At 45.0% G+C, this 27,414-nt stretch overlaps 1 protein-coding gene across 2 annotated transcripts; it reads left to right on the forward strand.

Annotated features, from left to right (window-relative positions):
- Positions 1–223: 223 nt before the first annotated feature.
- On the forward strand, positions 224–26,870 carry LOC143115456 (chemokine-like protein TAFA-3). Of its 2 annotated transcripts, none has more exons than XM_076277516.1 (3): positions 224–4,179; positions 7,581–7,705; positions 26,243–26,870. In XM_076277516.1, the coding sequence occupies exons 1-3, from the start codon at positions 3,819–3,821 to the stop codon at positions 26,252–26,254; spliced, it is 498 nt and encodes a 165-aa protein (XP_076133631.1). In that variant the 5' UTR covers positions 224–3,818; the 3' UTR covers positions 26,255–26,870. The 2 variants fall into 2 exon arrangements, with proteins under 2 accessions (XP_076133631.1, XP_076133630.1); XM_076277515.1 differs by lacking the exon at positions 26,243–26,870 and adding an exon at positions 22,004–22,211.
- Positions 26,871–27,414: the final 544 nt, after the last annotated feature.

Here is a 27,414-nt window from a genome sequence, read left to right on the forward strand (position 1 = left end):
GGTTAGCAATGGGTAGCACTTAAAGCATTAACTACTGGCCAATACAGGAAATGTGTATACAGTATACAGGAAGTAACACACACCACGCTTCTTCAAATCAAATAATAATGTTATGAACTGGTAGAACTGGTAGAACAGGATTTGGGAACGACCTTGAGGAGGGCAAAGTGAGAGGCACCAACAAGGAGGAAGTGAGTGCTGAGAGAGAGAGAAAGAGAGAGAGAGTGAGAGAGAGAGAGAGAGAGAGAGAGTGTGTCTCCAGAGAGGACCAGAGAGGAAGTATCAAAAGAAGACTTTGGAAGAGCTTCCAGCCTCGTGGAGACTCCGGCTATATGTGTTTTAGAGGCGTTGTGGAAGTCTGCGTGTCCCTGCATGGCCTTCTGGGACCTTTGCGTGTTTCCAGGAAAAAACATGTTTGTCCTTGCAACGAGGAGACTGTTTCTTCTCAACCAGTTTCCTGGGGAACTTTGCAAATGGACCCGGATGGATCATTATTGTTTTTCAGTGAAGTTGATGGAAAGAATTTAGAGAATTAATCATTTAAAAAGCATTAAGAAAATTGTGTGAACTTTGAATAAGGAAAGATGTGAAATCATGAAATATTTGTAAGGTTAAAAATGAAAGTAAAACGTAGTTCAATATCAAAGAAGATTTTCAAAGTCTCTGCTGCTCACGGTGGTTTAGAAACTAAATTAAACTAAACATTAACAATGAATATCTATCGAAACATTAAAAATGAATATCTAGTGAAATATTAAAAATTAATATCTATTGAAACATTAAAATGAATATGTATCTCAGCATTGCACACGGATGACTATGATCCCAAGTGTAACCTTCAGAACCAAGATTTCTCTTGAGTTTAAAGTGTTTGTATTAAGCATCTGTATTGACTTGAGTTTTTAGTTTTTTCGGACGTGGTCGTGGGGTCACCTCTACAAATGCAGTAATTTGCACTGTGCATAAACATAATGCATAATGATCCTCAGGTGAATGGCCGTGTATTGTCTCTAAAAGTAAGTATTCCAACTTTGGAAACCTAAATATTCCTATTTGGAAACGTTTTGTTAGTGGCTAAAAATGGACAATGTTGATCAAGAAACATGTTGACAAGTACATGATTTTTTTGGTGTTGAAGTGGTATTAGTTGCTCTGTTGTTCCTGCATGAGCTCAGGGTCGGGTTACCATTACAGACGTGGAAGGTCAAATGAGAGGATGGGAATGTTGCTGTGCTGTGCTGTCTAAATTCCAGCGTGTACCCTGCTGATGAGAAGCTGGCTAATAGTGCACTGGATCATCATATTAGGAGCTTATTTGCCTATCATTTGCCCACAGAGCTAGTGTGGAGCATGAGCGAGCGAGGAGCTGGATATTCACACCGCTCAGCTCCACACTAGCTCTGTTTGCTTATAACAAGACATGTTTGCACTTGATTTAAGACTTGATTTTTTTGACCTTGTGAAAATCTTCTTGTTCTATTGGCAAATCTTGCAAGTGAAAGTTTCTTGTTTTGTGGAAATACTAAAAAATAAATAAGCAAAATTACCTGGATCTGGAAGATTTTCAGTTTGGTTCCTAAACAAGACTAATTCTACTTTCATGTTAATTGGAGTTTCATTGACTCATAAAGTAATGAAAGCCGTACGGAGGGTGCCCACAGGTCAAGATTCCCATAGAGGGCCTGTGCCTCACCCAGTAGGGAGTCATGATTCCCATAGAGGGCCTGTGCCTCACCCAGTAGGGAGTCATGATTCCCATAGAGGGCCTGTGCCTCACCCAGTAGGGAGTCATGATTCCCATAGAGGGCCTGTGCCTCACCCAGTAGGGAGTCATGATTCCCATAGAGGGCCTGTGCCTCACCCAGTAGGGAGTCATGATTCCAGGCAGCTTTGCGTATCCCAATTAGCCACAGCTAGTGTCATCAAAGAAGTTCTGCATGTGCTGTAAGGCAGTCTTTCCCCATGTGACCTTACCGATCCACTAGGCTATTTATTTATTCATTTGATTTGTTATGGACCATGTACAATTTTTAACATAAATTTTGCCATTTGATGCATTGTACCAGGGTTCACGTGAACGTGTAAAAGTAAGGGCCAGGGAAACTGGATAAGAGAGAGAAATGGGATTCAGCCTTAGGTATGAGCTACACCAGGCGCGTAACTGAAGCGTTCCGTTCGCGACGCGTAAAATCCATTTTAGATGAATGGTCTATTTTTTTCGAACGTACGCCCCACTGTCACGTCTGGTGTAGCTACTTCCATTGATTATAATGGAAGCTAATTGCCGCAGCAGACGAAACGCGAACGGAACGCTTCAGTTACGCGCCTGGTGTAGCTCATACCTTAGATAAATGTACATCTGCAGCCTGCTCTGCTGTGATTTTCACTTGCCTCAGAATCCTTCATTTAAACAGCTAGGACCGCAGGTGCTCTCAAGCGTTTGAGTGGCAGTGAAGGCTAAGGTTCTTGCACACTGCCCCGACACACACCAACAGTTGGGTCACTGTGCACTGTCTGTTGGTTTTTGTTGATGAATTGTTTGAATTTGACAAGAATGTTGGGGTTTGTTGGCCATTGTCTGGGCAGTCTGTACCAAATATTCTAGAACAGAGCTCTAGAATCTTTGGTATAAGTAAGTATAGTATATACTCTTTTGATCCCGTGAGGGAAATTTGGTCTCTGCATTTATCCCAATCCATGAATTAGTGAAACACACACAGCACACAGTGTACACACAGTGAGGTGAAGCACACACTAATCCCGGCGCAGTGAGCTGCCTCTATCAACAGCGGCACTCGGGGAGCAGTGAGGGGTTAGGTGCCTTGCTCAAGGGCACTTCAGCCGTGCCTACTGGTCGGGGTTCGAACCGGCAACCCTCCGGATACAGGTCAGAAGTGCTAACCAGTAGGCATGGCTGCCCTAACCAGTAGGCCACGGCTGCCCCCAACACCTTTAGAATGTTGGGGTTTGTAACCCTTTAGAATGTTGGGGTTTGTTGGCCATTGTCTGGGCAGAGTGCAAGAGCCTCTATGATACGTGGGGCTGAATGTCGGTCTATGGGGCTAAGCAGATGCTGTAGCCTATTCTGTAGTGTGTCTTTAATCTCTCACCCCAGTTATCACATCACTGACCAGCACAAGAACAAGAGGACACATCTGGTCATCATTTGTCAGTCTTCAGTTTGATGCCAAACCAACAACATTTCCTTAATGTTTTTAAAAACTACTACTTTGTTTCAAATAATTGTATTGTATGGACTGCTCTTAATGACAGTATAGCTCATTATTAATGAGTGTTTTTCATTTAAAGGTTCGACTTAATGCTTATTCAGTAGACCGTTTAGTGTTCTCCACAATCCCAGACTTTCATATCGCATGCTTGTCTGGCGTGGGTGGAGGAGTGGGTGGAGGAGTGAGTGGAGGAGTGGTGGAAAGCAAAACAAGCTATAGTGACATGTGTCTTTGTCGGGACGATTGAAACAAGTATTTCAATCGTCCCAAATGCACAAATATCTGTGTTTAAACAGTCATTTATGGAGGTAAGGCATGGAAAAACAGTTTTAGGAAGATATATTTGGCCGACCAGGTAGGGGGTCGAGTTTTCCCATGTTATCCTATGGAGACTGACGGCCTGTGAGTTGTTAAAGGTACTTATTTGGATGTGCAGTGGCCTAACCCACGTAAAAAAAACCTAGTGAAACAATATTTTTAACAATAGAAACATGATATGAATGGGAAAGCTTATTGTTCTAGCTATAAAAATGCCAGAATCATCCACAGGGCATTATATTTCAAAAAACGCTTGAAATAGTACCATTCATGATATGTAGTAACATTTTGAAGTTATGGGAAGTTTATTTGGCTTGTGTGTGCGTGTATGTGTGTCTGAATATGTGTGTGTGTGTGTTTGTGTGTGTGTGTGTGCGTGTATGTGTGTCTGAATATGTGTGTGTATGTATGTATGTGCGTGCGACCGTGCGTGTATGTGTGTCTGAATGTGTGTGTGTGTGTGTGTGTGTCTCAGGTCTGTCCCAGGTGAAACCCGGGACCTGTGAGGTGGTGGCCGCCCACCGCTGCTGCAACAGGAACAAGATCGAGGAACGCTCGCAGACCGTCAAGTGCTCATGCCTACCTGGCCAAGTGGCAGGGACCACACTCGCCCAGCCCTCCTGCGTGGAAGGTACCTACTGGGAGTTTAGTCATCTGATCTTATCTCATCTGATCTTATCTCATCTGATCTCATCTCATCTGATCTCATCTCATCTGATCTCATCTCATCTGATCTCATCTCATCTGGTCTTATCTCATCTGATCTCATCTCATCTGGTCTTATCTCATCTGATCTTATCTCATCTGATCTCATCTCATCTGATCTTATCTCATCTGGTCTTATCTCATCTGATCTCATCTCACCTGGTCTTATCTCATCTGGTCTTATCTCATCTAATCTTATCTCATCTGGTCTTATCTCATCTTATCTGATCGCCTCTGAACTCCTATTCCTCACTCATCTGTAATAATATCAACATTGACGGAGGTAAATCATGTTATCTATTTACAACATTGACGGAGGTAAATCACGTTATCTATTTACATGGCCAGATAGGGATTTGGAAATCAATGCTTCAAGGGGCAGAGTTCTTTAGTTTTAGTTTAATAGATTATTCAGTTTTTGTCTACTTGACCGGCTCCTGTCAGAAATGTCCAGGAGGGGGCAGGATTACCCCACAAGTCAGAGCATGCATTCAAATGAATCCATGGTTTATCTTGCAAAGAAATATTTTTCTCTCAGTGTTTTGCAATTAGTTAGAATATGGATTTTGATTATATAATCATGTATATAGTGTATCTGAATATGGATTTTGATTATATAATCATGTATATAGTGTATCTGAATATGGATTTTGATTATATAATCATGTAGTGTATCTGAATATTGAGAGTGTTTGGCGCGTTTGGCGGTGAACAGCCATCCACATCCCAGTGTTCCAAAATGGCCAGGCTGACTTGAAACAGCAGCGTTGTTGTTGTGTGACTTCAGTCATCTTTTCTCCCATATTCTGTTTGTTTTCTCCCATATTCTGTTTGTTTTCTCCCCTATTCTGTTTGTTTTCTCCCCTATTCTGTTTGTTTTCTCCCCTATTCTGTTTGTTTTCTCCCATATTCTGTTTGTTTTCTCCCCTCTCCCTGGAGCTCGCGTGCTGTCGACGGCTGTCAGAAGAGAGCTTGCGTCACTCACTCCATAAAGAATTTGTTGGGCATTATCTCTGCCTCTTTCACAACCTGCTAGGGAACAACTCTGACACGGCTTTGTACCTCAGAGTGCATTGTTGAACTTCAGCAGGACTCTCCCACATGCACGAGGCTTTTCCCCCGACTGGTCGTCTTGTCCGCTGTGCCTCTCAACATGCATTTGTGTCACTCTCGTCATCGGGCTACATCAGTCCCCGCTCCTCTCCAAGGTCCAGTAGCCTTAATGGACTGTACTTGATGGAAGCACTGCGACTCTACTTTGTAGAAGATATTGACTATTCATGAGCATTTCAGCAGTGTGTGTGTGTGTGTGTGTGTGTGTGTGTGTGTGTGTAATGTGCACTGTAATGGAGATTTGCACTGCTGCTCTTGCCGCCCGTGTGCTTGTGGCAGTTAGTTTGGTTCTCTCGGAGCATTCCGTTTCATCCTCTTAGTCCAGCTGCTCTAGATGGAGGAAGAGAAGGCATCGGTCTCCTGACAGACCCTCGGAAGCGGCCAGTTCAAGCCCCACTTCTCCACCACAGGCTCTGGTGCTCGCTACTTCGTGCCCCTCCTCTCCCCTCCTCTCCTCTTTCCTTCACTCCTCTCCTCCCCTCCACTCCTCCCCTCCTCTCCACTCCTCTCCTCTCTCTCCTCTCCTCTCTGCTCCTCTCCTCTCTCTCCACTCCTCCTCTCCTCTCTCCTCCTCTCCTCCACTCCTCTCTGCACGCATACCTTTTTTGTTTTTAGATGTAAGCATGTAAGCCTTCGCGTGTGATTAGGTTATGGCTAGTTGAGCGGAGCTCAGGACTACTGAGATGCCGGCCGTGGGGATTTGTCCGCCGGCTTCTCGGCCGGTTTAGCCGTTTAGCCGTTTGGCGGGTCAGTACGCCTCTACAATGTTCTATTTCAGGGGGAAATGATTCTGCCCGTTACCATGACCCTGCGAGGCGTGTGCCCATGGACAGGGCAGGGGTCAGTGCCATAGATCTTCCAAGGAGTGGAGGAGTGGGTGGAGGAGTGGGGGTTGGAGTGGGTGGAGGAGTGGGTGGAGGAGTGGGTGGAGGGGTGGAGGAGTATGGGTTGGAGTGGGGGTTGGAGTGGGTGGAGGAGTGGGTGGAGGAGTGGGTGGAGGGGTGGAGGAGTATGGGTTGGAGTGGGTGGAGGAGTGGGTGGAGGAGTGGGGGAGTGGGTGGAGGAGTGGGAGGAGTGGGTGGAGGAGTATGGGTTGGAGTGGGTGGAGGAGTGGGTGGAGGAGTGGGGGAGTGGGTGGAGGAGTGGGTGGAGGAGTGGGTGGAGGAGTGGGGGAGTGGGTGGAGGAGTGGAGTGGGTGGAGGAGTGGGTGAAGGAGTGGGGGTTGGAGTGGGTGGAGGAGTGAGTGGAGGAGTGGTGGAGGGGTGGAGGAGTGGGTGGAGGAGTGGGTGGAGGAGTGGGGGTTGGAGTGGGTGGAGGAGTGGGTGGAGGAGTGGGGGTTGGAGTGGGTGGAGGAGTGGGGGTTGGAGTGGGTGGAGGAGTGGGTGGAGGAGTGGGGGAGTGGGTGGAGGAGTGGGTGGAGGAGTATGGGTTGGAGTGGGTGGAGGAGTGGGTGGAGGAGTGGGGGAGTGGGTGGAGGTGTGGGTGGAGGAGTGGGGGTTGGAGTGGGTGGAGGAGTGGGGGAGTGGGTGGAGGAGTGGAGTGGGTGGAGGAGTGGGTGAAGGAGTGGGGGTTGGAGTGGGTGGAGGAGTGGGTGGAGGAGTGAGTGGAGGAGTGGTGGAGGGGTGGAGGAGTGGGTGGAGGAGTGGGGGTTGGAGTGGGTGGAGGAGTGAGTGGAGGAGTGGGTGGAGGAGTGGGGGTTGGAGTGGGTGGAGGAGTGGGGGTTGGAGTGGGTGGAGGAGTGGGTGGAGGAGTGGGGGAGTGGGTGGAGGAGTGGGTGGAGGAGTGGAGGAGTGGGTGGAGGAGTGGGGGTTGGAGTGGGTGGAGGAGTGGGGGAGTGGGTGAAGGAGTGAGTGGAGGGGGTGGAGGAGTGGGGGTTGGAGTGGGTGGAGGAGTGGGGGAGTGGGTGGAGGAGTGGGTGGAGGAGTGGGGGTTGGAGTGGGTAGAGGAGTGGGTGGAGGAGTGGAGGAGTGGGTGGAGGAGTGGGGGTTGGAGTGGGTGGAGGAGTGGGGGGGCTGCCGATGTGCATCACTGTTTGCTGTGTGAAAACTGCAGCAGCAAACAGAACTAAACCTGGAGCCTGCAGGTCCCACAGCAGGTCATTCTTCAGGTCCAGTACGAGTGCGCTGGAGGCGGAGCCGGAAGGGGAGCGGGAGGGGGGGGTGAGGGCAGTGCAGGCTAAACGTTTGACTGTGTTCCCCCGTGTGCCGTGTCTAGCCTCCATCGTGCGTCAGAAGTGGTGGTGCCAGATGAGACCCTGTCTGGATGGCGAGGAGTGTCGCGTGCTGCCCGATCTCACCGGTTGGTCCTGCATCTTTGGGAACAAGGTCAAAACCACCAAGGTGAGACACCCTCCCCTCCCCGCACCCCACCCCACCTGCCCCTCCCCTCCTGCCCCTCCCCTCCCCATCCTGCCCCACCCCACCCCTCCTGGTTTCAGCAATCAGGTGCTAATCTGGGAGATTAGAGTTAGAGGTAATGCAAGTCCTAGTGCAAAAACTGACTGGGACTGCTATGAGCATGGACGAGGGATCTTGGGATCTCTTCCCTGTATGTGCTCCTCTATAGTTTAGCAGTTATATAGTTTAGCATTTATCTATATATTCAATCCTCTATAGTTTGCATTTATCTATATATTCAGTCCAATTATCACATATCAGCCCTCTTGCGCATTTGAGGTGTCGCTTAATATGTTTCATGTTCATAATGGTAAAAACAGGAATGTTTAAATAACCCTTAAGGATATATTGTACAGTGTATTTATGAGAATACACACCCTTCTGTTTGCAATTGATCTCCTGATGGTAATCAGTAGTAATGTTTAAAGGAAGTAATGTGTTTTACAGTAAGTTTTACAAAAAGCGGTCAGAACTTGTGTAAAAACACTAGACCTGAAGAAGGAACCCATTGACTTCCTTGTTGAAGAAAGGAACCCTTTCTATTCTTTATGCACACATGGCTACTTCCATGTCTACCGACACCATCATAAAGAGGCGTATTAGGAATATAACCATAGGCTACTTGTGCTCGCACACTGCAAAGACGCACAAGAGAGGAGGAGGGAGACGCACAAATGAGGAGCAGGGAGACGCACAAGAGAGGAGGAGGGAGACGCACAATAGACGACATCATTTTCAAAAAAAAAACGGCGACGAAATTGTGAATTTCCAGAGCGTGTTACTCGGTTACTCGGCAATCGACTCCCCATCATACAAATGGCTTCCTGTCATAATGGACATTATCTGAATAGGTCATTAGTCTGACCCTATGTGGCAGCAGCAGACGATGTCCTTTTTATCCTTCAGAAAGTGATGGCTGTTCAGGGAGCGCTGCTTTGATGGGACATGTGGAGAATGAGGGAGCGAGCGAACGCTCTCTTACCGTGAGGTGTGTGTGTGTGTGTGTGTGTGTGTGTGTGGGAGCGAGCGCTCTCTTACGTGAGGTGTGTGTGTGTGTGTGTGTGTGTGTGTGTGTGTGAGGGAGCGAGCGCTCTCTTACCGTGAGGTGTGTGTGTGTGTGTGTGTGTGTGTGTGTGTGAGGGAGCGAGCGCTCTCTTACCGTGAGGTGTGTGTGTGTGTGTGTGTGTGTGTGTGTGTGTGTGTGTGTGTGTGTGAGGGAGCGAGCGCTCTCTCACCGTGAGGCCTGTCCACACATGTCAGAGGGAATCGCAGCGCGATGACAGGCAGCACAGTGACTGCTCCTGCAGGCCACAGAGCCCTGATATCATGGATAGCCCAAGGTTGTGTGTGTGTGTGTGTGTGTGTGTGTGTGAGAGAGAGAGAGAGAGAGAAAGAGTGTGTGTGAGAGAATGTGGGTGTTGTGTGTGTGTGAGAGAGAGAGTGAGAAAGAGTGTGTGTGTGTGTGTGTGCGAGAGAGAGAAAGTGTGTGTGAGAGAATGTGTGTGTTGTGTGTGTGTGAGAGAGAGTGAGAAAGAGTGTGTGTGTGTGTGTGAGAGAGAGAAAGAGTTTGTGTGTGTGTGTGTGTGTGAGAGAGTGTGTGTGTTGTGTGTGAGAGAGTGTGTGTGTTGTGTGTGTGAGAGTGTGTGAGAGAGAAAGTGTGTGTGTGTGTGAGAGAGAGAGAGAGTGTGTGTATGTGTGTGTGCGTATGAGTGTGTGTATGTTTCTTCTCAGACAACCTGGACAGAACTGCTTTGTCTCCATCGGCTGTACAGCGAGCTCATGCTAAGCAGATGCTACACAGCACATTAGCATCAGGGAGGAGGAGCAGGGAGACGCACAAATGAGGAGCAGGGAGACGCACAAGAGAGGAGGAGGGAGACGCACAAGAGAGGAGGAGGGAGACGCACAAGAGAGGAGGAGGGAGACGCACAAATGAGGAGGAGGAGGGAGACGCACAAGAGAGGAGGAGGGAGACGCACAAGAGAGCAGGAGGGAGACGCACAAGAGAGGAGGAGGGAGACGCACAAGAGAGGAGGAGGAGGGAGACGCACAAGAGAGGAGGAGGAGGGAGACGCACAAGAGAGGAGGAGGGAGACGCACAAGAGAGCAGGAGGGAGACGCACAAGAGAGGAGGAGGAGGGAGACGCACAAGAGAGGAGGAGGGAGACGCACAAATGAGGAGCAGGGAGACGCACAAATGAGGAGCAGGGAGACGCACAAGAGAGGAGGAGGGAGACGCACAAGAGAGGAGGAGGGAGACGCACAAATGAGGAGCAGGGAGACGCACAAGAGAGGAGGAGGGAGACGCACAAGAGAGGAGGAGGGAGACGCACAAGAGAGGAGGAGGGAGACGCACAAATGAGGAGGAGGGAGACGCACAAGAGAGGAGGAGGAGGGAGACGCACAAGAGAGGAGGAGGAGGGAGACGCACAAGAGAGGAAGAGGGAGACGCAGAGGAGGAGGGAGACGCACAAGAGAGGAGGAGGGAGACGCACAAATGAGGAGCAGGGAGACGCACAAGAGAGGAGGAGGGAGACGCACAATAGACGACATCATTTTCAAAAAAAAAACGGCGACGAAATTGTGAATTTCCAGAGCGTGTTACTCGGTTACTCGGCAATCGACTCCTACGGACTTTCCCCTGAAGATGGCAGCAATGATAGCAACATTTCCGGAAAGGTACTGGCTTGATGAAATTCATTCTGGACTCTCTATCCGACCACATAAAGACCTCAGGATACTTCTGTTTGGCTTTAGGGACCCTCTACTCACTACCACGTAAGTGTAATGTTGTTTGGAACTGTAGAAGGTATAAAAATAGCGTTTTGTAGCGGCGAAATGACATGCCCGGGTCACTTCCAGGCTAACGAGTTTTGACTAAACATCGAACTTTCTCAAAACACATCCGAATTACATGATTTGGATGTCAACTCAACGTATGTACTCCCAATCATCCGTAAATTGATCTAAAGTGCATTTTACTCCGGATAATTCCTTTAATGCACATTCACTATATAAAAATCACTGTTTGGAGGAAAGGGTTCACGTGCTGTCGCCGGTTGGAAATTGTTCAAATGGCACGCCGGTTCTTCCTTGCTAATATTATTCAGTGAGGCACGGTGGTTTATGGGATGAGTAGTTCCTTCGCTCGGAAATGAAAATATGTACACAGTCTTGTACCTTTGACTTTTTTTGGATTTTCTCTTCGTTTTTTCACTCGAAATTATTAGTGATGCACCGATGTGAAAATTGTGGCCGATACCGATAACCGATATTAATATTGCTGTTATGGCCGATACCGATATTTACCGATGTCGATATATCTGTATAGAAAACACATTTTTATGATTATAAAAATAAAGAGCTATTTTCCAAAATGCATTTTTTTAAATAACATTTCAATAGCCTACCTTAGAACACCAGAGGATTACAATATAATAGAATATATCTGTGTTATTTTATATCCTGATATAAAAAGAGAGAATACTGAATGTCTGATATTTATGACAGCACTTTATGCAGATTAGCCTATAGGTATGGCACACTATAGGCCTACTATTTATATTACAACTCTCCCTCTTTAATTCAGCTGTGTGGTTGAAACCTGGAAATATTGTAAACAAAGTAGCATAGTTGGCTAACTTATCATAGTCTACTGATTGGACTGTTCAGTTTCCCCATGTGTGGTTTAAGTTTTAAGGTAATACTTGTTCTCCTTGGTACAGGCACTTTTGGGAAACATTGGTATTGAGATGATCAGTCAACTTGAAACCAAGAGTTTTAAACAAATATGTGCAGCATGCTAATGTTGCTAAGCAGATTTAATAGTAATTTAGCTAGTCGTCTTCTATGAGTCCTTGTTTTATTTGGATTGCGTTGGCCGAGTCGCGCGTGTCCATTGAGTGAGTGAGTGAGCGAGAGAGAGAGCGGGGCAAAGAGAGGGGGTTTATACTGTTTGGTAAAGTCTACAATGAAAGCAACGTAGGCTACCGCCAAGTAAAGTGGGAGATGTGTGTTTATGCGGCCGCGTAAGCTGCAAAGCACTGCTAGACACTAGAAAGGGTGTCGGTTCTGCCTCTTCACGCCGCGACACAGGTTTGTGGATATGAGTGTTGCGATTTCAGTTTTGAATCGCATATCGTTACAGCCCTATTAAATTTCTAGTTGGTTAACCATCATAGGGTGGTCAAACAAGCTGGCTAACAAGCTGGTCAACCAACAACCCACCTTAGGCTGGTGAGGCTGTTTTTTTCAGCAGGTTAGAGTAAACCGTGTGGGTGAGGAGTGCTTGCAGGTACGATATCTAGAACAGTTTTCTTGCTGACCGCAGCGTCTGTGGTCAGAAATGAGCCCGTGGGAAGGACAGGGAGGCTCAGTTAGCAAACGCTCTCTGGATCTGGTCATAGTTTGACCTGATAGCCTGCTGTGTTCACAGAGTGCCTTTGGAGTATTCGTCTTCACAATACACTTTCAAACAGACATCAGAAAGATTCTTTAGTTTTTCTTTCTTTGATTTGTCCAATACCAATAGGAATGCTACATTGTGCATGAGCACATGACAACAGCTGAAACCAAAGCAATGGGCAGCAATGGGCAGCATTGGGCAGCAATGGCCAGCCTGCTGGACTCTCCACTCAGCAGAGCAAAGCAGTCTGTGGAGCTCCACTCTCTCTTTGTCTCGCTCACTCCAGCGGGATCGATGCTGCCAGACCAACCTTCACCTCCGAGCCCTGATGCCTCCTAAACACCACGCGCTTCTGATTGCAAAGATTTTTCACAGCTCAAGGTTGTCGAATAAAACCAGAGAGGCCCTTTGATTGGCTGGAGTAGTGACCACAGGGCATTGAATGGTCTGTTTGAAATGATCATGATGACATTGTGCATGTGCACAGGGGACGAGACTCCGTAAGCTGGTCCTCAGAGGAGCACAGCAGACATCCCACATCCCACCTCCCACATCCCACATCCCACCTCCCACATCCCACATCCCACCTCCCATTAAGGGTGGAAACCCCACCAGCATTACTCAATAGGATCACAGTGCTCCAGCTGGGATTCCTCTCCCAGTGTGTGTGTATCTCTGTGTGTGTGTGTGTATCTCTGTGTGTGTGTGTGTATCTGCGTGTGTGTGTGTGTGTGTATCTCTGTGTGTGTGTGTATCTGTGTGTGTGTGTGTGTATCTCTGTGTGTGTGTGTGTATCTCTGTGTGTGTGTGTATCTGCGTGTGTGTGTGTGTGTATCTGCGTGTGTGTGTGTATCTGCGTGTGTGTGTGTATCTGTGTGTGTGTGTGTATCTGCGTGTGTGTGTGTGTATCTGTGTGTGTGTGTATCTCTGTGTGTGTGTGTGTATCTCTGTGTGTGTGTGTATCTGTGTGTGTGTGTGTGTATCTGCGTGTGTGTGTGTGTGTATCTGCATGTGTGTGTGTGTAAATCAGGTTTCTAGGCCAAGTGTACTTGCGTATACATATCTCTGCATTTATCCCAATCCGTGAATTAGTGAACACACACAGCACATAGTGAACACACAGTGAGGTGAAGCACACACTAATCCCGACGCAGTGAGCTGCCTGCATCAACAGCGGCGCTCGGGGAGCAGTGAGGGGTTAGGTGCCTTGCTCAAGGGCACTTCAGCTGTTCCCACTGGTCGGGGATCGAACTGGTAACAAGTCCGAAGCCCTAACCAGTAGGCCACGGTTGCCCCGTGTGTGTGTGGTGTGTGTGTGTGTGTGGTGTGTGTGGTGTGTGTGTGTGTGTGTGTGTGTGTGTGTGTATTGATGTGTGTGTGTATTGATGTGTGTGTGTGTGGTGTGTGTGTGTGGTGTGTGTGTGTGTGTGTGTGTGTATTGATGTGTGTGTGTGTGTGGTGTGTGTGTGTCTATTGATGTGTGTGTGTGTGGTGTGTGTGTGTGTGGTGTGTGTGTGTATTGATGTGTGTGGTGTGTGTGTGGTGTGTGTGTGAGTGTGGTGTATGTGTATGTGTGTATTGATGTGTGTGTGTGTGGTGTGTGTGTGTGTGTGTGTGGTGTGTGTGTGGTGTGTGTGTGTGTGGTGTGTGTATTGATGTGTGTGTGTGTGGTGTTTGTGTGATGTGTGTGTGTGTGTGGTGTGTGTGTGTGTGTGGTGAGTGTGTGTGTGGTGTGTGTGTGTGGTGTGTGTGTGTGTGTATTGATGTGTGTGTGTGTGGTGTGTGTGTGTGGTGTGTGTGTGTGTGTGTGTATTGATGTGTGTGTGTGTGTGGTGTGTGTTTGTGGTGTGTGTGTGTAGTGTGTGTGTGTGTGTGTATTGATGTGTGTGTGTGTGTGTGTGTGTGTGGTGTGTGTGTGTGTGTGTGTATTGATGTGTGTGTGTGTGTGGTGTGTGTGTGTGTGTGTGTATTGATGTGTGTGTGTGTGGTGTGTGTGTGGTGTGTGTGTGTGGTGTGTGTGTGTGGAGGGGTTCCTCTGCTGGTAGAGGCTGAGGAGACGCAGTAGAGGAGCGGAAACAGAAGAGCAGTACCAATGACTCCTCCTCCCTCACCTCCTCCTCCCTCACCTCCTCCCTCTCCCTCACCTCCTCCTCCCTCACCTCCTCCTCACCTCCTCCTCCCTCACCTCCTCCCTCTCCCTCACCTCCTCCTCCCTCACCTCCTCCTCACCTCCTCCCTCTCCCTCACCTCCTCCCTCTCCCTCACCTCCTCCCTCTCCCTCACCTCCTCCTCCCTCACCTCCTCCCTCTCCCTCACCTCCTCCTCCCTCACCTCCTCCTCACACTTTCTACCTCTCCACCTCTCCTCTCCCTCACCTCCTCCTCCCTCACCTCCTCCTCCCTCACCTCCTCCTCACACTTTCTACCTCTCCACCTCTCCTCTCCTCCACCTCCCTCTCCCTCACCTCCTCCTCACATTTTCTACCTCTCCACCTCTCCTCTCCTCCACCTCCCTCTCCTCCTCTCTCCTCTTTCTTCTCCGTCTCCTTCTCACAGCCATAGTCGCTCATTTATTTATACAAAAAATATTTTGCTCTGTCTCTCTCTCTCTCTTTCTCTCTCTCTCTCTCTCGTCTGTTCACTCTCTCGCTCTGAGGGGAAGAGAGACACCTCATAATTACTCTGCTCTGAAGGTTATGGAGCTTGTCAGGTTCTCCCCGTGGTGAGTGGGAGAGATGTGGCGGAGTAGAGTAGTGGTGAGTAGAGTAGTTGTGAGTGGGAGAGATGTGGCGGAGTAGAGTAGTGGTGAGTAGAGTAGTTGTGAGTGGGAGAGATGTGGCGGAGTAGAGTAGTGGTGAGCGGGAGAGATGTGGCGGAGTAGAGTAGTGGTGAGTAGAGTAGTGGTGAGTAGAGTAGTGGTGAGTGGGAGAGATGTGGCGGAGTAGAGTAGTGGTGAGTGGGAGAGATGTGGCGGAGTGGAGTAGTGGTGAGTAGAGTAGTGGTGAGTGGGAGAGATGTGGCGGAGTAGAGTAGTGGTGAGTAGAGTAGTGGTGAGCGGGTCACTGGGATGTCACGAGGTGTCAGCCGGCCAAATGGGTCTCTAGAGTTAAACTCCCGACATCTGTCTGGCACTTAACGCTGTCCTGTCCTCTCTCTCCTGTCCTCCTCTCTCTCTCTCTCCTCCTCTCTCTCTGTCCTCCTCTCTCTCTCTCCTCCTCTCTCTCCTGTCCTCCTCTCTCTCTCTCCTCCTCTCTCTCTCTCCTCCTCTCTCTCCTGTCCTCCTCTCTCTCTCTCCTCCTCTCTCTCCTGTCCTATCTGTATTATCAGCTAATGGGTGATCTTGAGACTTTTAATGGAACATGGGGGGTTGAGGGCTGTATTTGTGCACTGGATGAAGGAGGGAAATTACTGTTTAATTTTTAAGCCGTATGATGGGTGACTGATGGCTAGGTTGGTCTGTCTCTCTGGTTGATTGTTTTCTTTAGTTTTTTCTTTTGTTTTTCTTTTTTTTTGTGGTAATTTGTTTTTGAATATTTTGTGGATGTGAGTTTGGGGAGGGTGGGGTGGGGGGGTGGAGGGAGGTTTTATTATGGGTTGGTTTTAATGTTACCTGGTTTCCTTTTTTGACTGTCAATAAAGGAACCTTAAAAGTCAAAGTCTCTCTCCTGTCCTCCTCTCTCCTCCTCTCTCTCTCCTCCTCTCTCTCCTGTCCTCCTCTCTCTCTCCTCCTCTCTGTCCTCCTCTCTCTCCTCCTCTCTCTCTCCTCCTCTCTCCTCTCTCTCTCTTCCTCTCTATCCTATCCTCCTCTCTCTCCTCCTCTCTCTCTCCTCCTCTCTCTCCTGTCCTCCTCTCTCCTCCTCTCTCTCTCCTCCTCTCTCCTCTCTCTCTCCTCCTCTCTCTCCTGTCCTCCTCTCTCTCTCCTCCTCTCTCTCCTCCTCTCTCTCCTGTCCTCCTCTCTCTCTCCTCCTCTCTGTCCTCCTCTCTCTCCTCCTCTCTCTCTCCTCCTCTCTCCTCCTCTCTATCCTATCCTCCTCTCTCTCCTCCTCTCTCTCTCCTCCTCTCTCTCCTGTCCTCCTCTCTCCTCCTCTCTCTCTCTCCTCCTCTCTCTGATTGGACGAGCGTTTCTGAGTGTGAGTGAGTGTGCGTGCGGACCTTTGTCCGGCTGAGTGATTCTCTTTCTATCTGTTTATTTCTTCTATTTTCTTTATAATTTATGTTTAGTTGTTTTGTTTTGTCCTTAGTTTGATAAGTGTTGTATTTATAGTAATTATTAGGTCCGCAACCAGCGGTTTGGGCGCTGGTTAGCGTGGCAAACATGGAGAGAATGGCGTTTGATCATTTAAGTCGGCGCCATGCCATTAAAATCCCTGTAAACTTGGATATTTCTGTTGAGGAATGTGGTCTAGCTGTTGGCGCTATTGTAGGACATGATAGTATTGTTTCAGCTTCTAGAATGAATGGTTCAGTGGTTATTTTTCTTGATAGTTTTACTAAAGTCACTGAAATTTTCAGCACAGGTATTAACATAGATGGAAATCTGGTCAATGTTCTACCACTAGTTACTCCTTCAAGACGTGTAATTTTGTCCAATGTACCGCCGTTCATTAGTGATGAGATAATCTGCCGTGAATTGGCACGATATGGGCAAATAGTATCCTCAGTTAAAAAGATCCCGCTTGGATGTAAATCCCCTTTACTGAAACATGTCGTGTCTTTCAGGAGACATGTGTATATGATCCTTAAAGATTATACAAGCGATCTCAATGTCGCTTTCAAATTTAAAATTGATCAGTTTGATTACACGATCTTCGCCACTACTGAGACTATGAAATGTTTTCATTGTGGAAAGGAAGGGCATCTTATTCGTGCTTGCCCTGAGAAAAAGGAAAGCAGGCCCACAGTAGGCACCCCGGCCGCAAGTACAAATGAACAGTCAGAAACGGAGCCTGGAGGAGTAGACCTAAGAGAAGCGTCGGAGAATGAGGTTTCAGCGGCAGGGCCGTCTGGCAAACAAAATGAACAAAAAGAACCAGAACAAAACGACACAAAAGGTAAGGAAGTTTTGGGTATGGGGTGTAGCACAGTGTCTGATGAGATTTCTACTAATCAGAGTGTAAACACGCAAGTTTTGGAAAGTGAAGAAGCGTGTGGGAATAAGTTGCTAGAAATTCCCACGGTAAATGAAGCGACTGCTGTTGAGGTAGCAGAGGCGGTATTGGAGGGATTGGACGATGAGGAAGGAATGGACACAAATGTGAAGTTTAAATTCCCTATGGTGAAAAGAAAAATAGATACTCTTAGTCGCACTAGAGCAGCTAAGAAAGTTGCAGTCTCTGCCCAAGCTGACTTAATTGAATCTGAGTACGATTCTACTGACTCTTGCTCAACGTCACAACAGCATGTATTTAGGGCTTTCTATACCTTAGATGCCATTAAAGATTTTCTAAAACGCACCAAAAATACTAAACGAGTACGAGTGGAGAATTTTTTTCCAGACACTATGGGCTTTGTTGACTCAGTGCAACACTTTAGGAATAATCCAGGAAATGAGGAGTTTACTGATCAAGAGATTGCTCGGCTGAAAAAGTTTCTGACAAAACTTAAACAAGGGATTAATGATGAGAGTAATAGCGCTAATTAATTTGATTTTCTTTATCATATGGTGCTTTGTTCTTGTTGAGTTTGTGTTGTGCTTTCTATTACAAATGAGTGTTTTTAACATAACAACCTTAAATATAAATGGTGCTAGAGATGTAAACAAGAGAGCTCAACTGTTTGAGCTTATAAAGCAAAAACACATAGATGTAATGTTTGTGCAGGAAACCCATACCGATGATAGAAATGTTGTTGATTGGTGTAGAGAGTGGAATGGAAAAGTCTTTTTTAGTCATAAATCTGCTTTAAGTGGGGGTGTGGCTTTACTCATCTCTACAAGTTGGATTCCACTAGATTTCTCAGTTGACAACATTATAGATGGAAGACTTTTGAAAGTAAGAGCTATTTTTGAACATTGTGCTTTTGTTTTTTTATGTGTGTATGCTCCCTCATCTGGGATGGAAAGAATGTTTTTCTTAAATAAATTATGTGAAGTATTAAGTGATTGTAGTAAAGATGATTACTTAGTTATGGCAGGTGATTTCAATTGTACAGAACTAAGTACAGATAGAAATCATCCAGAACCACATCTTGCATCACAAAAGAGACTTGTGGAATTAATAAAAAAAACATGAACTTGCTGATACTTGGAGAAATTTTTATAATTTAAGGCAATATACATGGGCACATGCAAGAGACAATTTGATTTCTTTAGCCCGTCTTGATAGATTTTATTGTTTTAAGCATCAGCTTAACATTTTTAGGAATTGTAAGATCAGTCCTGTTTCTTTTTCCGACCATTGTCTGGTACAGTGTGGTGTAGGCATGAGGCTAATTAAGCCCAGGAGTGCTTATTGGCACCTTAACACCACTTTGTTGAGTGATGCTAATTTTAGAACAACTTTTTTGTTTTTTTGGAATGATTTTAGAAACTGTAAGACTTTTTTCCATCTCTTCAGCAATGGTGGGATTATGGGAAGGTGCAGATAAAACAGTTTTGTCAGCAATATACTTTCAGTGTCACAAAAGACATAACCCGATCTATGACAAATCTTGAGATAGAAATAGTAGAACTCCAAAATTTGATGGAAACCACAGGAGATCAAAACCATAATGAGGCACTCAAAGTTAAAAAAGGCGCATTGGCTGACTTGTTAGGCTTGAAGGCACAGGGTGCCCTAGTGAGATCAAGATTTCAGAGTTTGACTGAGATGGACGCTCCATCCCGTTTCTTTTTTAGTCAGGAGCGAAAGAATGGTCAGCGACGTTGCATACATGCTCTGCGTTCACAATCTGGGAATTTGCTAAAAGAGCCTGCTGAGATTCGGAGACGAGCAGTCAGTTTTTATGCTGACTTGTTTTCCTCTGAATACAGTGAGCAGCCAGAAATTGAAGAGGAGTTCTTTGATGGGCTTCCTAAAATTTCGAACAGCAGTGCAAAAGAATTAGAACGACCACTGTCTTTAGAGGAGCTCAGTGCTTCTCTTAAGACCATGGAGAGTGGGAAATCACCTGGCATTGATGGGCTTCTGTAGAGTTTTTTAGGACATTCTGGGCAGTGATTGGAGATGATCTGCTAGATGTTTTAAATGACAGCCTGACTAAAGCTGAGTTACCATTGAGTTGTAGGAGGGCAGTCCTTACTCTACTACCCAAAAAAGGTGATCTCCACGAGATAAAAAATTGGAGACCTGTGGCACTTTTGTGTACTGATTTGAAGATCTTTTCTAAAGCACTGGCTATTAGACTAAGGGCGGGTTGCACCAACGTGGTTTAAATTAATCTTAGTTTAGGCCTAAACTAGGTTTAGTAAATCTAAGTTTAAATAGGGGTTTATTTAACCAGAGACTCGTTGCACATCTTAATTTTAACCCTGGATTAGTAAAACCAGTTTAAACAAAGATTAACATAAGATTAATTTATATTCATTGTCCGCCATGATGGATTCTGACAAGATGTAAACAAATCACGATGTTAAATTATACCAAATGATAGCTGTAAACAATAGATTTTTAATAGCCTATTAGCTACTTTTTAAACAAATGTCTCGCGGCTGTTCATTGTATCAATAAAGTTACCATTACTAGTAGCACTCTATAATCTTTCGTTACTGTAACGTTAACTGTAGCCGTAGACTAGCACATGATATAGCCTACACTATGCGACGACAGAGAGGATCAAATTTTTCCATTTTTGAAAAAAAATTGCTCATTGAACTAATGGAAGAGTTTGGGGCAGTGATAGAAAACAAAAAAACGGACAGCGCGACTACAGAGAAGAAGGAGCAGGCCTGGTTGGAGTTAGCTGAAAAATTTAATGGATCAGCTGGCGTTAAGGAGGCAAGGGACAGGACACAACTGAAAGGGTGCTGGAAAAACCTAAAGATGAAGGCTAAAACTGATGCGGCAGACGACAGACGGGAGAGGTTTCAGACGGGCGGAGGATCACGAAAAGTGACGACTGACTAAGATAATAGAAATGATCCCGCAGCAGATTGCCCCCCTCCCCAACCCTTACGATGATGACGGCGCACTGGACAAAACAACAGACTTCAGTAAGTTGCTAATGTTATATGTAACGTAACCATAGGCGTGCTTACATAGACCCTAGGTGGTGCTACAGCACTAGGAAGTTTGCCCTTTATCAACGAAAATGCCCTTTTGAAACTTTTTTTTTATTATTAATATTATTAAGATTTTACTGAGGTCGGTTTTGAAATGATCTTTTGAAAACCTGAGTCATTAAAAACGACTGAAACAATGCCCCGAAATGAGCCACCTCCTTGCGCACGCATATCCGACCTATCTCTCTTCCTTTGTCACCTGAACTCGCGCGGTCGCGAGTCTTCAGATAGCAGGCATGGTCGCTGACAGGCTGCTTCTCCCGTGCCCCATCAGCCAGGTAACATAGATATCAAGCAAAATCTTACAGTTTGCCCTCTAAGCCCAACATGTAATAATTTTGTTGTGCAGTAAAATGTCTCATTCAGCACCAAACAAGAATTTTTGCCGACTGGTCACCTGATAAACTAGTTAGATGAAGCTAGATAAAGTTTTACGCTGTAGCCCAAATCAATGACAGATAACGTGACGACCACATACAAATAATTTCGGTAGATTTTGCAAATGTATGTGTTAAGAAGAACGTTTTCTGTTGTATATGTTTTGTTAGGCAACAATTCATTTGTGACAGAAGAAACGGGAAGTTCCCCATTACTGCCCATCTGCATTCATGTAATGTCAGTCAGTAGCCCACTATAACTCCTCGTACTGTTTGGTCTCTTTATTGTCTTACAGATCAAGTAAAATCGTACAGTTTGCCCTCTAAGCCCAACGTGTAATCATTTTATTGTGCAGTAAAATGTCTCATACAGCATCAAACAACTAAGCATGTTTAGCCGACTGGTCACCTGATAAAGTTTTACGCTGTAGCCCAAGTCAATGACAGATAACGTGAGGACGACCACATAGGCTACAAATAATTTCGGTAGAGTTTGCAATTGCAAATCTATGTGTTAAGACGAACGTTTTCTGTTGTATAGGTTTTGTTAGGCAACATAAATTAACACATGTTGGTCTATTTATTGTCTTAATTGTATATTGATTTACTAATTGCAGCACAAGTCAAATTTCATTCAACATGTGTGTGTGATTTTTTTTTTATAATTAAGTATTTTACGTGAGCTAAAAAGTGCCCCCTCCCCCCCTCCTGAGCACCTGCCCCCCAAAATGTCTGTGCACGCCACTGAACGTAACGTTACACCACACCATACACCATAAAATATTTTGTTAATAGCCTATTAATTAATTGTCTGAAAACGAAAATCCGGTCTTTCAATACGACATTAACGTTAGTTCATTTGTTACCACAGGTTAAGTTTATCAGCAAGAAAGTCTGCGGTGTTGTTAATTTGTTGTTTGGCTATAATGTCTAAATTTAACGTTAGCATTATGCTAGGCCATATACGAACATGCTAGCCCATTCATATTTCCTTGGCCATAGCTGATATGCTTGCTGTCGCAGCATGTCTCTACAGACATGAGCCAGGCTCTGATTTGAGCATTGTAGTTACTAGTTAGGTAGATCTCCATGTAAATCCACTTGATCCAGAGATAGAGATACTACTGTAGAGTAGAGGACTAACGTCAGTATTCTGCATGTAGGAATGTACGAAGGTGTGGTAGATCTGAGTTGATGCAACTGGTCTAATGAGAGAATTTGTGTGTGTGTTTTTTTTAATAGATGACATGGTTGTTGTCCTGCAGTCAGTGAAGGATAACTGAGCAACAATACCCTCTTCTGGACATTGAAAATGCAAAGTTACAAAAGGAACTACTCTTACTTAAAAAGGAAGTTTTAACTCTGCAGAAACAACAATTAGAGATGAGCCAGCCACCTAAGGACTCCCTTGATGCTCTACTACATGGAATGATGTAGGCATATCAAATATTTGTTAAATGTTTGTTTATTGTTGTTTCATATTGTTTAATAAATATTGCATTGCAAAATGGAAGTCCCATCAGTTCCTCCCTGTATGGATGACAAAATATTTAGCCTATATTAGTTGGATAATAACTTAACTTAAACTGTAAACAAATATAAGCACACATATTTAAATCATAGCTCTGGAATAACTGATATACCTTGATTAGGCTACAAAGTGGGTTTGAATCAGTGTTCTCCTCACAGCACTTCCATTGACATTTGCAGCATTTTGTAGGCCTGCTTGCACATCTTCAACCTCCTCATCCTCACGGGGGTCCTCATTCTCCTCTGGCAGCTCATCTCCTATTCTTTTTCCAAGATTGTATAGCACAGCCACAGCAACTATTATCGTCAGAGTAGTGTCCAGTTTAGTGCGCAGCCCGAATTTTAAACAGGGAAATCTCCGCTTCCACATCCCAAACACTCGCTCAATCACCTCTCTAGTTTTAATCTGAGACTTGTTGTAGTTCCTCTCAGCCTGAGTTTGAGGGTTCAAAAGTGGAGTCATTAGGTATGAGCGGCATGCATAGCCACTGTCACCCACTAGATATCCACCTATCTCCCCTCCCTCCAGTACTGCACAGAGATGACTGTTGTCAAAAATCCGACTGTCATGTGTAGATCCTGGCCATCTTGCAACAATGTTTGTTATCTGTGCCTGGTCATCACACACAACTTGGACATTGATGGAGAAAAAGCCCTTTCGATTACGGAAAAGTTCCCCATTCTCACCACCTGGGTTAGATATTAAAATGTGTGTGCAGTCAATAGCGCCAATTACCCCCGGAAACCCTGCTCTTCTGTAGAATCCAGCTGTTATCTCCCTCCTTTGCTCAAAACGAATGAACTGATCTCTCAAACTTGCTATAGCCTTTGTCACCCTGTTGACAATTCTGCAGACTGTGGACTTGTGAACTCCAAAAAGATCCCCATCAACCATTTGGAAACAACTTGTGGCATAAAAGCGTAAAGCAACCAAGAGCTGGAGAAGTGGCGGCACAGCAGCATTCCTTTCACTTCTATGCTTGATAGCTGGTCCAACTCTCCCATTGAGGTATATCACAGACTCTTTTGTAAATCTGTACCGATGGAAAAACTCACTGTTGCTATAAAATTGCATAGGGTTAAGTCTATCTCGAATATTCCTGTGTGGAACTCTTTCTTCTAATTCCATCAAGCGAATATATGCAGCCATGTTGTCAGTTATACTAAAAACCTAACACTTAAACCTCCTCTAGGGGTGGTTTAAATTAAACTGCCAAACCAGTTTTATCCTGGGTTTAAAATTGCTGGTGCAACAGACTAACATTTAATCTAGGTTTAAATAGGAATTTAAACTGGGATTAACTGGGGTTTAAATTTAACCAGAGTTTAATTTAAGATCAATTAAAACAAGGTTTAAGGTTGGTGCAACAAAATTAGTCAGTAACCCATGATTTAATACAGTTTAAAAGTTAAACCATGTTGGTGCAACCCGCCCTAAGAAACGTAATGGAGCAAGTGGTCCATAGAGATCAAACATACTGTATTCCTGGCAGATCAATCTTTGATAACATTGCTTTAATTCGAGATATTTTGGACGTCTCAGGATTATTTGGCATGGATACAGGACTGATTTCTCTTGATCAAGAGAAAGCATTTGATCGGGTTGAGCACAAATACTTATGGAAAACTTTAACAGCTTTTGGTTTCAGCCCAGGCTTTGTTGACAAGATTAAGGTTTTGTATTGTGGTGCTGAAAGTATCCTTAAATTTAACGGTGGTTTATGTTCTCCTTTTAAAGCTCAGAGGGGAATAAGACAAGGTTGTTCACTCTCTGGTATGTTGTATTCTCTTGCAATTGAGCCCCTACTGCATAAATTGAGGATGGTCATTTCTGTTTTTTCTCTTTGTGGTTCAAAATATCTGTTATCTGCTTATGCTGATGATCTGGTGGTCTTTGTAAAGAATCAAGAAGATGTAAATGTTTTAACCAATACAGTTACAAATTTTGGGAAGTTGTCATCAGCAAAGGTTAATTGGGACAAAAGCGAAGCACTGTTGGGTGGAAAATGGGAAGGCAGGACACTAAAGCTACCCCAAGGACTAAAATCAGGCAGGAATGGATTTAGGTACTTGGGTGTTTTTTTGGGTGACAGTCAAACAGAACAGAAAAATTGGGAAGGGGTCCTAGAAAAAGTGAAAGGACGTCTCAAAAGATGGTCTTGGTTATTACCTCACATGTCCTATAGGGGGCGTGTTTTAATATGTAATAATTTGGTGGCATCCTCACTTTGGCATCGTTTAATGGTGTGGAATCCTCCCCAGAAGTTATTGTCTGATATTCAAACTGAAATGGTGAATTTCTTTTGGGATAAGCTGCATTGGATTCCCCAAAGTGTGTTGTTTTTACCTAAAGATGAGGGAGGCCAAGGACTTGTTCATCTGATCAGTCGAGTTGCTGCTTTCCGCCTTCAGTTTCTTCAAAGACTGCTTGTAGGCCCAACAGACTTATTGTGGAGACCTTTGGCCTATAGTATATTGCAAAGATTGGGAGGTTTACAGTTGGATATCTCCCTTTTCTTAATGGACCCCAAGAGACTACCTTTCAAGAATCTACCATCATTCTATTGTGGACTTTTTAAAGTGCTATGTTTCTTTAAAATACAGAGATGTGAATTTTCAATATCTGCACCCTTACTGTTGAAAGAGTCATTGACAAGGGGGGCTAAGCTGGATCTATCAAGGGAGTCAGCTCTGCCATTGGACCACATTTTGGAAAGCCATGGACTTAAAACTTTGGGGAACCTAGTATCTCTAGCAGGCCCTGAACTTGATGTCGTTGAACCTGTAGCTACCGCTTTACATATGAAATCAACACGAGTTGTGGCACAGTTGTTAAACAAATGGAAAGGAGTCTTAACAAAGAAGGAGTGTGACATGTTGCAACTTTTCTGTGCTGACAGTTCTGAAATGAATGATGGTTCTCTGTTTCCAAAATTGAATGTCATGCCACAGTTTGATGGGTGTGATGGACCTTTGTTGAATGTATCTTGTTTTGAAAAAATGTATCTGGATGAAACTGATGGTAAAGATTTTTACAAAGTCTGTGTTAAGGTGTTGAACAAATTAAAACTTAATGCAAGGACTGAAACACCATGGCGTGCCAAGTTTTCGCTAGATGAGAGTGTTAAACCAAATTGGAGAACTTTTTATAAACCACCGTTAACTAAGAAATATGGGGATTTACAGTGGAAGGTCTTACACGGTATTGTGCCAGTTCATTCTTTTGTTTCAGTGATAAATTCTACAGTTGATGACAAATGTCCGAGTTGTTCTGAAAGAGAGACAGTTTTTCACTGTTTTATGGAGTGTCATAGGCTTGTCTCCTTGTTCCAAGTGTTGGAGTGTATTTTTACATGTTTTGGTTTGGTTTTTACTCCGCATGTTTTTATCTTGGCAGTTAAGTACACTCAAAAGCGCAAGTCTTGCTCTCAGTTACTAAATTTCATACTGGGGAAAGCAAAGATGGCAATATGGGTTAGTAGAAGAAGTATAATTGAAGATGCATCTGATCATGATCCAGTGTGTGTGTTTAAAAGGCTGGTGAAGTCGAGGATTTTGATAGATTTTAAATACTATGCTGAAATGAAAGACTTGGATATTTTTGAGGAGGTATGGTGTTACAGGGAAGCTTTGTGCTCTGTTAAGAGTGGTGAACTGGTTTATGGAGAACATGTGGTTTAATTAAGTCCTTATTTATTTATTCATTTATTTATTTATTTATTTATTTATTTTATTTTATTTTATTTTATTATTTTGTGTTCTTTTGTGTTCTTTTGTGTTTCTTTTATTTGTAGTTTGTTATGATTGACAAAAAGAAGCTTGACTCTTAAAGAGAATGATCTTTCTGTAACACAATGTGAAAGCCTAGTTCATTAAAGTTGTATTTAAAATTTAAAAAAAAATTCTCCTCCTCTCTCCTGTCCTCCTCTCTCTCCTCCTCTCTGTCCACAGGTGACGCGTTAACAGGAGTGGCGGGGCACTGAAGAGACACTGTGTTGGATGGACGTTCTGGGCGCACAGTCGGCTTAGAAACACAAGGACACTGCAGTAAACTCATCACAACACACTGGACCATGAGGACACTGCAGTAAACTCATCACAACACACTGGACCATGAGGACACTGCAGTAAACTCATCACAACACACTGGACCATGAGGACACTGCAGTAAACTCATCACAACACACTGGACCATGAGGCCATTACAGACGGTTAAACTAGTCACAACACACTTATGAGGCCATTACAGACGGTTAAACTTGTCACAACACACTCCAATCAGTGAGGACATCTGAAAGCCATATGTGGGACTATGAGGTAATTTCCTGATGGCACTTATGACATCATGTTGACTCTTGCTGTTGAGAGCTTGTGTGACGAGCCTGAGGAACAGACGCAATGCCCTTTATTCAACAAAATCATCAGGAAACTGGACTTATATGTTTGCCACACCGATATTGTAGCAATGTTGATTTGGGGTCAGAGTGGTGCAAATGAAGCCCATGAGCAATGGCACAGGGTCTGGTAAACGCTGTGTTACTAACGTCTCTAAATAAACAGGTATTTTTTCAGTAGTAAATATGTAGACAAGTGGTATGCATTAAACTGCTTAATACATTCTGAAGATGGCTGCTCACAGCTTGGTTCTACCTCCCAGAGAATCTGTCATGCTGGTTCTTAAAAGCAGCAAAAGCGTTGTGTTGCCCAGTCAATTTATAGCTGGTTAGACAAATATGCACCCCCCCCCCCCCCCCATCCCAAACAAAGACTTTTCATCTTCCTAGTTTTGACACACCACCTGCCAGGCTGTGGAGGCTGCAAAACAAGAAAACAAGAAAACAAGGCCTGTTTAAAATGCTAATCACAGAGCAAGGAGAGGAGAGAGGAGGAGAGAGGAGGAGCGCAGAGGAGAGAGGAGGAGTGGGAGCGGAGGAGAGAACCAGGAGGGGCGGAGACGAGAAGTACTGTACACCACAGAGAGAGAGAGAGAGAGAGAGAGAGAGAGATGGGGGAAGAGAAAGAGAGAGAGAGATGGGGGAAGAGAGAGAGAGAGAGATGGGGGAAGAGAGAGAGAGAGAGATGGGGGAAGAGAGATAGTACAGAATTAGAAAAGACAGAAGACT

Source organism: Alosa pseudoharengus, unplaced genomic scaffold (genome assembly GCF_046254945.1).
Source record: "Alosa pseudoharengus isolate Yale_2024_CS ecotype anadromous, Long Island Sound unplaced genomic scaffold, YU_APseudo_1.1 YU_APseudo_1.1_scf_9, whole genome shotgun sequence".
Lineage (NCBI taxonomy): Eukaryota > Metazoa > Chordata > Actinopteri > Clupeiformes > Clupeidae > Alosa > Alosa pseudoharengus.